Source organism: Triticum aestivum, chromosome 3B (genome assembly GCF_018294505.1).
Source record: "Triticum aestivum cultivar Chinese Spring chromosome 3B, IWGSC CS RefSeq v2.1, whole genome shotgun sequence".
NCBI classification, from domain to species: Eukaryota; Viridiplantae; Streptophyta; class Magnoliopsida; order Poales; family Poaceae; genus Triticum; species Triticum aestivum.
In genome coordinates, this window is record NC_057801.1 from 165,976,590 (window position 1) to 165,990,950 (window position 14,361).

The 14,361-nt window shown below is 44.9% G+C and overlaps 2 protein-coding genes across 2 annotated transcripts; both read left to right on the forward strand.

Annotated features, from left to right (window-relative positions):
- The first annotated feature begins 10 nt into the window (after positions 1–10).
- Positions 11–5,925, forward strand: LOC123069185 (thioredoxin-related transmembrane protein 2). The gene is made up of 11 exons (XM_044491970.1): positions 11–279; positions 385–429; positions 738–794; positions 965–1,034; positions 2,093–2,134; positions 3,162–3,235; positions 3,420–3,490; positions 3,963–4,048; positions 4,224–4,324; positions 5,476–5,537; positions 5,633–5,925. Exons 1-10 carry the CDS (start codon positions 70–72, stop codon positions 5,533–5,535), a joined length of 816 nt encoding a protein of 271 aa, XP_044347905.1. The 5' UTR covers positions 11–69; the 3' UTR covers positions 5,536–5,537; positions 5,633–5,925.
- Positions 5,926–6,173: 248 nt separating this feature from the next.
- Positions 6,174–13,884, forward strand: LOC123069183 (homeobox-leucine zipper protein HOX29). Its single transcript, XM_044491968.1, has 16 exons — positions 6,174–9,840; positions 9,946–10,049; positions 10,179–10,269; positions 10,352–10,447; positions 10,598–10,711; positions 10,788–10,871; positions 10,958–11,113; positions 11,206–11,280; positions 11,383–11,489; positions 11,614–11,806; positions 11,887–12,072; positions 12,164–12,241; positions 12,501–12,635; positions 12,725–13,044; positions 13,139–13,247; positions 13,362–13,884. The coding sequence occupies exons 1-16, from the start codon at positions 9,475–9,477 to the stop codon at positions 13,671–13,673; spliced, it is 2,526 nt and encodes an 841-aa protein (XP_044347903.1). The 5' UTR covers positions 6,174–9,474; the 3' UTR covers positions 13,674–13,884.
- The last annotated feature ends 477 nt before the right edge of the window (positions 13,885–14,361 follow it).

A 14,361-nucleotide genomic window follows, 5' to 3' on the forward strand; every position in this document is an offset into this window, starting at 1 on the left:
GGAAACACACGAGAGGTTACTGCGAAGGCGTAACTGTTTCCTCCGGGTCAGAAAGTTGAAACAGGCAAAATGGAGGTTGCGACGGCGACGGAGGCGTCGGCGCCGGCGGCGAGCGGCGGGGCGAGCAGGCGGGGCCACCCGTTCCCCTGGCTCGACGTGGCCATCTCGGAGCCCTACTACTTCCTCCACCTCATCGCTTTCTTCTCCTACTTCGCGGCCCGCACCACGGCGCCCTCGGCCGAGGACGACGCCGAGCTCCACAGCCGCCTTATCAGACGGGTGAGATCCCGCGGTCCCCGAGTGTAGATCCGGATCGTGCCATCCCGCCGGTCCTTCAACTGTTTTGGCTCACGCGGATCGGCGTCTGTGTCTGTGTTTCTGCAGGAGATCCAGGCGGTGCTCGTGTTCCTGGTGCTCTTCACAGTGAAGGTGCGGTGTTTAATGACCACCATTAGTGTTTCCGAGTAAAGTTTCCCTTGTACCGTACTGGAATTCGGCAATTCGACTTGTTGGAGTACTGAGCTGCGTGTGAAATAGAGCTGGAAATGTACAATTTCCAAGCAATGCTAACGTGACCATAGTGCCACCATGTGATATGATGCTCAGTAGTCATGTTTTGTTTTTTGTGATTTAGTATCTCTGCATTTGGGGTTAGTTAGGTCCCAAATGCAGGTTCTATGATTTGTATGGAGAATGAAGCATGTAATTTGCTAATCAAATAATTTGATGCTTACCAGATTGTGAAGGAGGAACACTGGGAAACATTCATCGCTGATTCATTGCTCTACGCAAAGGTGTGTTAATATGGAATGACTTTGTTCTCTTACTTTGTTATCATGATTTTTGTTTTTTATTTAACTTCTAGGCAAGGGTAAGCCAGGTTACTAAAAACATTGCTGTTCCCTACTACGGTTGATATTGCTAAATATCTTAATGCTCCCTATGTTCTTGTTTTGCTTTGCAGGGCCTCTTGTTGGTGGTCACTTTTGTTATTGATTATTGGTTGACTGTCGGCTACTTACTGGGATTTATCGGTATGCTTTTGTTTGTCTTTGGGTTTTATTGCTGTGCATTCATATGAAGAGCAAAGTAAAATAATTATCGCGTGTTATATTATCACTCCCTGACAATTGTTCAAGTTTTGAGCACTTAATAGGGAATTTCCTTCTCTGAATCTCCCACAGTGTTTATTCTGTGCTTCATATTTTTGCTGAATCTGTATTCATGCAATGCTATTTTTTTGCTCTATTAGACTGGTCTCAATTGGTTCCCAACATAACTTGTAGGTTTATCCGTTTATGTAAAAGTTGCTTAGTTTGATCATTGCTATGATGTAACATTTGTACCCTTGTCCTGTATATTTGAATCCGTCTATTTCTAGATTGTAGGCCTGATCATCAAATACCCATTCAAGTTTGCAAAACGAAGCTGTAGCCATGAGATTAGTAGCACCAGACTATGAATGAGTTAATATTCAATAACTGGAATAAACTGTAATTTTATTGCTGTGGAATTCATCTTAAAACATTACTCAGTCAGCAAAGGAAAAAAAAAGAGATCACTCACTGAATGTTTCCTACCATAGCACTGGGGAGGAACATATGCTACGCAACTAGTGTCAGTTGAAATGTAATTTTAGCCCAAGCTCTTATCACATTATCCATCCCTTGCTTGTAGCATAACATCAAGGACCATAGAAATGGTACTCCTGATTGGGATCATCTTCTTTAGGCAGGATGCGAACAATTTGTTTTCCTTGTTATGTAGCATGGCAAGACACTCCCAGACCCAGCAATATCGACATCAAGGACCATAGAAAAAGCATTGACACTGCCAAGGAAAAATATATCTGATATGGGGCACACTGGTAGTGGGTTGCCTACTTGCTCCTCTAAGATTTCCTGATTTATCTAAGTCTTGATGCTTCTTAATACTCCGATTTCAAGATGCATTCAAATCATATCACGAATCCTATCAGATGTTTTTCTTGGCAGTAAAATTCGAGATATGCTTTGGATACAATTTTCACGCTAATCTGAACTGCTTCATTCCCCATTTTAACCGTTGCTTACATTTTGTTTTTCATTTGCAGTTATATATGCTATGGCTCAACAGCCACCTTATGATGGCCTAGGTATGTTTTACAATTCTATTTTTAGTGATGGAAGTTATGCATAGTGTTGTCCCCCTCAAAAGTGAAAAAAAACTCTCTGTCAAAGTTAGATGATATCCCTTTGATTTTGTATTTGTATATTTGGTCTGCACCATTGATGTGATTATTCCACTTCTTGGTAATTAAACTTTAATCAATGTGTACCATGTGCCAATATGCTACCTCATAGTTGCAAATGCATTGATTCTGTCAAGTATATCCTATGTGGCGCACATTGGTTGTGGCTTACCTACTTGAGAATCATCTGTCCTAGCTAACGAGTGAGATGGCTGTTGATTGTGTTTTGAGACCAATGGATGACGATATAGATAAATAGGCAATTGATGTGGCCTTTTTTGTTCCCAGCTGTCTCATAGACAGGATTTTGGAACCCCGAATCACACTGGCATACCAGGACATGTCATAGGAGTAACCCTATTTTCGCTGGAATTGCCACAGCGTTGGCATTCTAATTACTTCTTAGCAAGTACTCCCTCCGTAAAGAAATATAAGAGCGTTTAGATCACTACTTTAGTTATCTAAACGCTCTTATATTTCTTTACAGAGGGAATATTATTGCAGCTGAAATTGTGACACCTATTCACTAATTAGCCTGAAAGGCCTTAATCTGAAATTGGTAGACTGAATCATCTAAACAAGTTAATTTAGCTGGGGATTACCAATATTGCAAACCTGGACAAAATGTTTGACAGAAGGTTTTGAGCCAGATCAAGATCGCGTGTTGAATAAATTGTGCTCCCAAATTGGTTTCTAGCTTGCAATTTCGATCCTTTTACTATGTGCTAGTACTACTCTTTATCTTAGGCACACCCATATGTGATCCAATTGCTAAAAAGGTTACATTAGAATTATATTCTTATGTTAAGTGATAATACTGAAGTATTACACTTACTCCCATTATTCATATTCATTTTACACTAATTTGAAACATCGCTGCAGTTCTCTCTTAAGTTGGAGATGAGATAAGATGTTCATTTTTTTTACGTAGGTCATTTAAATCATTTAACTCCGTTGCAATTGGAAAGCCTGCTAACTGAAGAACCAACGACACGATTTTGGCTGGTAATTTCCTGCACTTATTTTTATTTTACTGTTTACTCCTTTTTTTAACTGCATTTACTATTTCATTTTTGTGTGACTTCTAATAACATATATTTCAATCCCATATTATATGTTACCGCTTTCAGTGAGTAGGATCCTAAACAGATTTTGCTCATTGTTCGATTTCTTATTTAAATTTTAATAGGTTGAGTTCCGGACTTCCTTTTTAACACCATGTATACAAGCAAGCAGTGTCATGCCTGAACTCTCTAACTTGTAAGTATTTGGAGCTTTTTTCACTCCTACCGTTGTTCTTGCACTGCTGAGCTCTATATTTATTAATTTATACAAAAAGTCTAAAAATTCTCCAGTAAAATAGACTCTTTCCATCATTATCTTTGACACTTCGTAGTAATTTACAATCTATGGCTACTAGAGTTAGGCATTACCTGTGCATTACTATTCTGAGAGAGTTCGAGGTTGAGTCTTAGATGGAAGCATGAGATATTCCTGACATTTAGCTTTGCACCCTCATGCCACTACATTACTTTTCTTCTGAAATGCACTATTTTACTTCTTTTTAAAAAATGGATATCCACTATTTTACTGATTAGCGAGCTGATCTTTTCCTAGTCGATATTAATATGATTATTGTAATAATCTATCAAATACCTCTAGTTTGTTCTGAGCACAATATCAATAGCATTTTCGTATATTGGATCATATTCTTGTGATTCTCTTGATGCAGATACTCCAACAAGAACATTTCTTTTGGATTAGTTGATCTAGGGCATTTTCCAAATGCTGCAGCGAGGTTTGGAATATCCATGTGGGGTAAATCACTAAATCTTTAGTTTTACTTCTGCCATCTATGCTCTTTTCTACTTGGTTGGGATGGTCTACATTTCAGTCCCACATAATCCATGGTCTCCTTCTGGATCTTGTTCAGAATGTGCTTAAGTCTTTCTTCGCACGAGGGTTACATTCTCTCTGTTGATTTCATTGACAGATCATCTTCCCACTTATATACTGTTTGACAAGGCGACTGAAGTTGCTCGGCTCCCAGAAATCGGAAACGGAACAAAAGTATTCGTGCCAAAAGTTACCAAGGTTAATTTTCATCACTTCCATATTTTTATTATGCATTATGACTGAAATAAGTTCAGTCTCTCCCTTTTCGTGTACAAATTAATATGATATAGCTTTGGAATATTATCTGTTCGATCAAACCAAGGCTTATGAGTCGACTTGTCGTTCCGAGGTTGAGATTCATAGACTAAGCGTAACTAATCGACACTAATTGACACTGAAGTTGCGACTCATAGACTAGTCGACACTGAAGCGTAGTCGGCCCTGGAGTTGAGACTCATAGACTAGTCCTTGGACTCATAATCCATGGATCAAACTGTCTTGTAGCAAGAAAATCAATAACTCTTGTGATTTACACAACTGGAGGACTAACTCGAAACAAGTTACTCCTAGGCATATAGCCAAATCAGGTTTTGGCATTAAGAATTAGGAATATGGTTGTTTTGTCTAAAGATCTTCATTATTCTACTTCTGTATCTATTTTGATTTAGCTGGTTATTCCAATTGTGGGAAACGGATAACCACAGTTCCTGAAAAGAAAAAGAAAAAAAGTAGTTGAGAGAAGCTAGTGAGGGTGGCGCACCTAATACTAGACCTACACAGGCTAGCCCATACGCTTTTTTATGAAGGAGGGACAACTGTGAGCTTCCTGCCTGGTCCAGAACTGGAACACAGGCTAGCCCATAGGGCATTTTTATGAAGGAGAGACAACTGTGAGCTTCCTGCCTGGTCCAGAACTTGAACACAGGTGGGCTGGGTGCGCACTCACACACCTAGCTAACTGAACTCTCTCCAGTTCTCTACCTCCCTGTTAAAGAAAAAAGTGAAAGTGAAATAGTTGAGATATGGCCTTCCTAAAAAAGCCGTGAAACCTGATGATATGCGGACATGCGGGGCAATATGACACCACGGTTCCCTTTCGTTTTAGTTCCGACAAAACATCAGTTACGGCATTGTGCCTCAGTCAAAGCACTGATTACTGAGATGATAAACACATCAAAGCTGCACTAATGATAGAGCTCCTGAAACTTCAGTTAGCTATACTGTCTTCCTCACTGGACTTATTGTGAAATTCAACTATATCAAGCATTAATGATGAGCTCCAACTATGTGGTATTGCTTTTGGGAGAGATGTCTGATATGGTGATATTATGCCTATACCTTTCTTGCAGAAGCTTCTCTGCCATCACTTTGATCTTGACAGGAGACTGATTGAATTTCTGTCGACCTAGTTGTAAGTCAGCCAGAGATGACTTTCACTGTCCTTTCATTTCACCATCTAGGTAACACCTGTCAACCGAATTCATCCTGTCGCATCGTCTATCTCAGGTGTCTCAAATTGAAGGTGACAATTCGGACGAGATAAATGGACCAGACAGTTGTGTGGAAGCGATTACTTCAGGGGAGTATCTTCAAGAAGCTTGTTTTATTCGATGGGTTTGGTCGCGCCCATCCAATCCAAGGCCAGTATACTTTGTGGCGACAAATATGTTTTCGCATCTTGCTATGATATGTCACTTCTTGAATTCTGGAACGTTACTGCCACTGTACAGATCTTGTAATGATTCACCGACTATGCTTTGCACTGCAGTAGTGGTCAATCCAGACACCATTCTTTTCCACAGAGCACCGTGTCTCGGAATTTGTATGGATCCCGGCACCTTTTCCAAGCGGTAATGGCCTGCACGGTAGGCCATTCTGTCCCCCCTTAAACTCCATTCCATTATCTGTCACATGCATGATGCTTTTCCATGTGAATTCACATCTTAAATATGTGCTTAGTGCTCTCCTTGATAATCTTGATTGAAAATATATAAAACTCAAAGCATTGCATTTGGCCACCACCGTTGTTAAGTGGAGGAAAAGCGGGATTTTGGTGGCATTGTTAACAAAAGCTGACTGCCCAGTGGAAGGAGGGATTGGTGGTGGGTTTAGAATAAGCCTGCTGGTTATTCAAAAGAAGGGGGGAATGGGCTGATAAGATCAGCAAAAAAAATTATTTTTGCAAATCTGGGGAGGCCAAAGAGGACCATGGATGGGTGATTAGCTTAGAATAACACAAAAGGTGTGCATATCCAGGCCATGACACGTCAGACCCAGGTTAGGTGTTGGTAGTGGGATAGGACAAGCTCTAGCTTTTTAGCTTTGGCTGTTTTTAATCCAAAAAGAATGTTTTCATATGTTTGCAGCAGAGTATCTCCTCTCCTTAGAGCCGGAAATGAAACATGGAGTATCTCCTTTTGAGTTTTGATATGAGGTAAAGTGTGGTCTTGGCAGGTGCCATGTGGACCAGTGCTAAATAGTGGTTGGCTTGCAGCTGTCAAGCTGATAGCCTGCAACCCCCCTTTGTGGTTACCTGCATTAATATGATATCATTGCTGTGTAATGCAGATGGGAAATTAAACTAACCTGTCATTTGAATCATCAAACCGAAACGTATACTGAGACCTTTCTAGGCCCTTTTGATTGCACATTCCTATAAAATTTCTATGAACGGCTCAACCTAAATATGATGAGGAATTTGAGAATGTTGAGGCTATACCTCATGGAAACTTTTGGGGAGCATCCAAACATCTTTTGAGGTCAATAAACTTCTTTGTATTCTTATGGAATTGCGCTGCATTGGCACTCCTATATAGTTGCCATGTTTTTCTTCTTCGATCTACCTCACTTCAGAGTTGCAATGCTTTGGTTCTAGAGAAAATGACCATAGGTAGAATCATTTGGGCTATTTTTAATATAATTTGTGAATGTCCATGCTATTAGTTGTTACACTCCTATTATTTTTATGTAAACCATTCATTTCAAGGGCTCATACCATCCTGAAGATGCTAACTTACTCGGTTGCTCCCAAATACTCCCTCCGTTCCAAATTATAAGATGTTCAATTTTTTTTCTTTCTGAAATCGGATGTATAATGCCCCTGCCTTAATGTGTTTGTTCACTCATTTCAGTCCATATGTAGTCCATATTGAAATATCCAAAAATTCGGAATGGAGATAGTACTACAGGGATGGGGAGAAACCACTTGAGCATGTCCACAAAATCTGTACCAATAACGCATGAAATTCGCTTGCATATTCATGCATGTAGATAACCATGGAAAATAAGAAGAAACATCCATTTTAGAAAGAAAAAAACAGAACTTCTTAGCCTGAATTTCTTTCTACCCAAATAGCCCTGAATCAAAGCATTTTATGACAGTTCTGCAAAATTATTTCGTGAAATATGTTCAAGCATTTTCTCAAGGAATATAAATGTCCGAGTGGTTGAGTGTCTGAAGCCTTGTGAGTGAAGAGGTAAAAGAAAGCTGTTTGAAATGATCGCTGCCCGTTCTGGAGCCGAGACCAGGATGGGGCAAAGCAGTAAAAAAGGAAGAAGCTGTAAAAAGAAGGGTTGCAAAGAAAGAAAGGGGAAAGCCTGGGTGGATTTTCACCGACGCCGTGGTGTGTCGCTCATACTGACACGGAATCTGTATGGGGCGGATCGGAGTCCAAGATGCGCAACGCCGCCTTTAATCAGGCTCCAATTGCCGAGGAAAATCCGCTTTCTCGCCGGGTCCTCTGCGTTTCGCGCACACACAACCCGACCCGTTACATGTTTTACTCTTTGGACTGGAAGACGAATCCGCCTCTCCGCCTCCCGTCTCCAATCTCGAGAAAAATTCTCTGGTTTGGATCAGGTACTGCTGCTTTGCTCTTTGGAACAGCGTCTTGTTCCCCGCTTTGCTTTCAGAAATGGCTGCAGGGAAAATCGGAATAGCACCGAAATTGCATACGTTTTTTATGCCTTGAGAACTTGAACGCTAAAGAAATCTGGATTCATTTCTGGACCGCTGAAGGCATGGGATTTTGCTTAGTTTTCTAGAGGAGTTTGAGTGTTTCTATGGATGGAAGAGAGATCAGGGAAGGGATGCGGCTTGCCCAAGAGGGCCATATAATTAGCGAATTTACGCGAACCCACGAGGAATATCCGCGGCCAATCTCAAGGATCGAGAGCTCACGCCCTGAGCCAGGGGGAATGTCTCTTGAGCAGAGCGCTCGCGAAAATATTGAAAGGAGAGCAGGAAAAAGATAAAGGAAAAGGGATTCCTTTAGCCACTGCTGCTGAATTTCCAGTTGTTTTCTCTTCTTCCCTATGTGCGTGGCGCGCGCGACAAAGGAAAAAGATGCAGCTTGTATTCTACCGATAGAAAAACAAGTAAAGAAGAAAAAAGATAAGTAAAGCCTCGAATCTGCTAAAGCATGTGCGGAAAGCTTCCGGTTAGTTGCGTAAACTAGTGTGTGGCCCGTTGTTATTTTGTTAAGCTAAACTGCGGTACTGATTCTAACCGGGAATGTAGTGATCAGCTGGTAGCTGTCCTAATAATCCTCACTATCTCCACATTGCTCCTGAATTTTAACAAAGGTAATGTATGTAGTAGGCCTGTTTGGATGATTAATTTCGCCAGATTCTTTGGGTGCCGAACTGTTTCTGTAAAAACATGCAAAATTCGAGTGAAATCCCTACATTCTGAATGGTTTCCTGTTGTTGGCGGAGGATACGAGAGATGCCGGAATCGGGTTTTTGATGGGCCAGCACGGAGTTGAAGCGAGTGTTTTTTTTTTTTAAATCTTCTCTGCAAGATTCCTGCTTGTAAAGGCAAATGATTTACCGCTGTTGTAGGTGGGGGGATACGAAACGAAATGAAGGATCCCTTGGCGAAAACCATGGCGGACGGCCGGGAATGGGTTGGATGAGGCCGCACGGAACTTTCCTTTTCGAAATTTAATAGCACGCGCGCGCGGTTGGTTCGATCGATCGACCGAGCGAGCGAGCGAGTTTTTCCCTTTTCTTTTGCTTCTTTGCCTTCTTCTTTAAAGAAGAAGCGACACAGCTCGTCGACCAAAAAAGCACGGCCCTCCTTGTGCTTGCCGATGCCCGGCCACTAGCCAGAGCAGATTAAGCTAAGCGATTGAGCGGCGCCGGCACCGGCGCTCCGGCCATGGCCTCGCGCTCCCTCCCACCTTGCCCATGCTGACCACATGCTAGTCCACCACCCAGCTCCCGGCCTTCTTCTTCACTCCACTCCGCTACTAGTCCACGTACGTACCCTTCAACCAACGGCTGCGGGGTAGAGAGGGGGAGAGGGACAGGTAGGTAGGCACGTACGTACGTGTGGGTAGGTGCCGATGGTGACGGCGAGGGAGGCGGCGGCGGCGGCCATGGACGCGAGCAAGTACGTGCGCTACACGCCGGAGCAGGTGGAGGCGCTGGAGCGGCTCTACTACGAGTGCCCCAAGCCGAGCTCGCTGCGCCGGCAGCAGCTGGTCCGGGAGTGCGCCGTGCTGGCCAACGTCGACCCCAAGCAGATCAAGGTGTGGTTCCAGAACCGCCGCTGCCGGGAGAAGCAGCGCAAGGAGTCCGGCCGCCTGCAGTCGCTCAACCGCAAGCTCACCGCCATGAACAAGCTGCTCATGGAGGAGAACGACCGCCTCCAGAAGCAGGTCTCCCACCTCGTCTACCAGAACGGATACTACCGCCAGCAGACGCACAGCGTACGCCCTCCTCCACCCCCGGCGCCCTCCACGATGAGCCCTCCTCCCTTGCAGCCGCCGCGAGCTCACGCCTTTACTCCTCCTCCTCTCCCGTTGCCGTTGCAGGCGGGGCTGGCCACCACGGACACGAGCTGCGAGTCGGTCGTCACCAGCGGCCAGCAGAACGTCGTCGTCGTGCCGCCGCCGCCCCGCGACGCCAGCCCTGCTGGGTACGTTAATCGTGTTCAGGCCTTGCAGGCCATGTTCTCTTATTGCTTTTGTTTTCTTTTCCTATGTATAGCATCTAGTTTCTGTGCGATATGTATGCATGGATTTTTACTACTGTTTGTTTCCTGCAGATTGATGTCCATCGCCGAGGAGACATTAACGGAGTTTCTGTCCAAGGCCACCGGAACCGCCGTCGAGTGGGTCCAAATGCCTGGGATGAAGGTCTCTTTCCTCTCAATTCCTCTCTCTGAACTCTCAACTTCTTGTTTGCATGGTGTGCTCAATCAACCATTCTTGTCTGCAGCCTGGTCCGGATTCCATTGGAATCATCGCCATCTCGCATGGCTGCGCGGGTGTTGCTGCGCGAGCTTGCGGCCTCGTAGGCATGGAGCCTGCCAAAGTAAGCCCCTTGCTTTCTCTCTCTCTCTCTCTCTCTCTCTCTCTCTCTCTCTCTCTTTTATTTGACTATTTCCTTGCTTTCACTTCACTACATCTCTTCGCTTTTAATTTTGTTAAAATCAAAGAGTGTTCCTGACTGTTGCCGACTCAGGTTGCCGAAATCCTCAAGGATCGGCCACTCTGGCTGCGTGATTGCCGGTCTATGGAGGTAGTAAATGTGCTGCCTGCTGGCAGCAATGGCACGATTGAGCTGCTCTACATGCAGGTACGAAATGCTTGGTTAACTCTACCTGTCTACCATGACACCTTTCATGAACTTGAGATTCTTTTTCCATCTCTAGCTCTATGCTCCGACGACACTAGCGCCAGCTCGTGACTTCTGGTTGATGCGGTACACATCCATTCTCGATGATGGAAGCCTAGTGGTGAGTTGCTAATCATCAAACATTCGTGTCCAATTAGTATCATAGCGTGTTCATGCGTCAGGCGCTTGACTGTTTTTGCTCTAAAGGTATGTGAAAGATCACTCAGTAGTAAGCAAGGAGGCCCAAGTATGCCCCTTGTCCAGCCTTTCGTTAGAGGTGAGATGCTTCCCAGCGGTTTCTTGATCCGGCCTAGTGATGGTGGAGGTAGCGTGATTCACATCGTTGACCATTTGGACCTGGAGGTAATAACAATTCAGCAACAAATGATAAACTGTTTCTTTATCTAGTTCATCTATCACAGAAATTTAGCAAGCTACTTTGTGTTCATGCACAGCCTTGGAGTGTGCCTGAAGTTGTGAGACCACTGTATGAATCTTCTGCCATGGTGGCCCAGAAGATGTCGATGGCGGTACAATTACATGGACTATACTGTTTTTTATTGCTCTTGATAACACTTGATGCTTAGGCATAAAGGATTAATATTTGGAGTAACTCAATTTTGCATATCCAGGCCTTGCGCTATCTCAGGCAAGTTGCTCATGAAGATACTCATTCTGTAATCACTGGATGGGGCAGACAGCCTGCAGCCTTGCGAGCTCTGAGCCAAAAGCTCACCAGGTTGGGCTCTTGAACAGCACAGGCATATTACTTTCAAAAAAAAAAAACAGCATAGGCAGATTGTAATGCTCCTTACCATGAATCTGTTTCAGTAAGAGTGTAACTGATTTCGCACCTGTTTCAGAGGTTTCAATGAAACTCTCGGTGGGCTTGCTGATGATGGATGGTCCGTGATTGAGAGCGATGGCGTAGATGATGTTTGTATCTCCGTTAATTCATCCCCGAGCAAAGTGATGAGTTGCACCGCAACATTCAGTGATGGACTACCCATGGTTAGTACCGGTGTTCTTTGTGCAAAGGCGTCGATGCTGTTGCAGGTTGGTTTCTTTCCACACTTTCAAGTTTTATTTCTGGAAAATGAATGTGACATTAACATCGACTCTGGTAATGGTTGTAGGATGTCTCTCCACCGTCACTACTGCGGTTTTTGCGGGAGCATCGGTCGCGGTGGGCTGATAGCAGTTTAGATGCATTCTTTGCTTCTGCGCTGAAGCCCAATTTCTGCAATTTACCTATGTCTCGTCTTGGAGGATTTAGTGGCCAGGTTATACTCCCTTTGGCACACACGTTTGACCCTGAAGAAGTAAGCTCCTGGTCTTCGGTAAATTATAAAATTCCCTGCTCCGTAGTGTCCTCCTGCTCGATTTTTTAATCGCACAATTTCTTCTTTTCAGTTCTTGGAAGTTATCAAGATAGGAAATGCCAGTAACTATCAAGATACACTGATGCATCGCGATCTTTTCCTCTTACAGGTAACTTTTGATTCTTACACTTATGCAATAAATTTTTTTTTTGAAAGGAGGCAAAAGACTTGCCTCATTCATTAATAAAGGAGAGGATAACAGAGTTTAGCATGAGTTACACTTATGCAAAAGGAGGCAATAAGTTTATTTAACCACCTAACCGGACCAGATAACCTGATGCACATATTTTTGATCAAGTTGCTCAACTGAGCTTTGGGAAAATCATTTGTCTCCTTTGTAAAACTTGTGCTCTGGATTGCATTGGCAGATGTACAACGGGATAGAGGAGAACACCATGGGCACCTGTTCAGAGCTTATCTTTGCACCCATAGACGCATCTTTTGGTGATGATTCCCCGCTGCTGCCTTCCGGTTTTCGCATCATTCCGATTGACTCTCCTCTCGTAAGTGGATTTCACCTAAATATGAGACAACATCTGAGCTTGCGACTATAAATTTAATCCTCTCTCCCTGCTGCATGTATGTTTCGCAGGACACGTCTAGCCCGAACTGCACGTTGGACCTCGCATCCACCCTTGAGGTTGGAACACCCGGAAGCAGGATAACCGGTCACTCCAGGAGTGGCTCGAAGGCTGTGATGACAATCGCGTTTCAGTTTGCCTTCGAGAGTCACCTGCAGGACAGCGTGGCGGCCATGGCGCGGCAGTACATGCGCAGCATCATCTCGTCGGTGCAAAGGATAGCACTGGCGCTGTCGTCCTCGCACCTCGTGCCCCATGGAAGCTCTCATCTCGTCCCCCCTGTTACTCCGGAGGCGGCCACGCTCTCCCGATGGATTGTCCAGAGCTACAGGTCTGTGCTCTGTGGTCTTGCAGTTATCATAGTATACCAGGGTGTATTCGGTTAGTTTGTGTTTTGTGCTGATGCTGCTGGGTTGATCGTGCAGATTTCACTTTGGGGCCGAGCTCATCAAAGCCGCAGACGCTGGCAGCGGCGAGTCGGCGCTCAAAGCCCTCTGGCAGCATACCAGCGCCATACTATGCTGCTCTCTCAAGGTACTGTTCCAGGGTTTTACTCACCTTTGAACAGCTTCTGCTTCCAGCACATGCTATGCTGTTGTGGTATTTCTCCACTGGCTTTGATCTGACGGCGTCGTGATGGTGCTGCAGGCGATGCCGGTGCTGACGTTCGCGAACCAGTCCGGGCTGGACATGCTGGAGACGACGCTGGCGGCGCTCCGGGAGATCACCATGGACAAGGTGCTGGACTACGACCAGGGGAGGAAGAGCCTGCTGTGCGCGGACCTGATGGCCAGCGTCGCGGAGCAGGGGTACGCGTGTGTCGAGGGCGGGACGTGCGCGTCGAGCATGGGCCGGCCGGCGTCGTACGGGAAGGCGGTGGCGTGGAAGGTGCTCGACGACGGCGGCGCCGGCGCCGCCCACTGCGTCTGCTTCGCCTTCATGGACTGGTCCTTCGTCTAGTCGAGGGATGGACGATCGTTTGTTGTCGCCAAGTCTCGAGCGAGCATCAGACCTGAGTGAGAGTAACTTTGTGGGACTGGGTGCGGTGCAATGTTTGGATGATGGTGGTGCTCTGTACGGATTGATGGTGTGCCGAGATTGGTGATGCTGTTTGCTTGGTCTGTACCGCTTACATTTCCTCCTTTTTATCCTCTACTCTATCTACAAGCAATGGGTACAACTTAGAAGCGGATGCTCACACCGCCACATGTAGGGATAACAACGAAGCTGGTGGAACTGGCTACCACACCTGTTTCAGTGGAAGCCAAAACGATCGAGGCGTTTCGGTGTTTGGGCTTATAATTGTGGATAGAATATTGATGCCCGTCCACGCGCACGCAGACGCCTTATAGTTCGTGTGCTGCCGCTGGGAGCTGCGTGGTGTGCATCTGGGCGCATATATACTAGATCGGGATTGCGCCTCGGCGCAAAGATGCCGGTCCAAACGCCAGGTTTAGAATATGCATTCACACCGTATACATCATACAAAGAATAATGGCCAAGGTAACAATATTTACAATCCACTCAGTATATACCGTAAAAGAAAATCCAAGGACAATCTATATACAGTTGTACTCAGCCATCAACCGTATTATCAACTTTAACAATAAGCTTGTAGTATCAACTTTAACAATAAGCTTATCAAAAT

Excerpts from the sequence above, each read along its gene's own strand:
- LOC123069185 (XM_044491970.1), top strand. The coding sequence starts at position 70 with ATGGAGGTTGCGACGGCGACGGAGGCGTCGGCGCCGGCGGCGAGCGGC. Across the intron at positions 795-964 it reads ATTCATTGCTCTACGCAAAG|GGCCTCTTGTTGGTGGTCAC; the intron begins GTGTGTTAATAT and ends TTTGCTTTGCAG. Across the intron at positions 1,035-2,092 it reads CTACTTACTGGGATTTATCG|TTATATATGCTATGGCTCAA; the intron begins GTATGCTTTTGT and ends TTTCATTTGCAG.
- LOC123069183 (XM_044491968.1), top strand. The coding sequence starts at position 9,475 with ATGGTGACGGCGAGGGAGGCGGCGGCGGCGGCCATGGACGCGAGCAAG. Across the intron at positions 12,636-12,724 it reads TTCCGATTGACTCTCCTCTC|GACACGTCTAGCCCGAACTG; the intron begins GTAAGTGGATTT and ends TATGTTTCGCAG. Across the intron at positions 13,248-13,361 it reads TACTATGCTGCTCTCTCAAG|GCGATGCCGGTGCTGACGTT; the intron begins GTACTGTTCCAG and ends ATGGTGCTGCAG.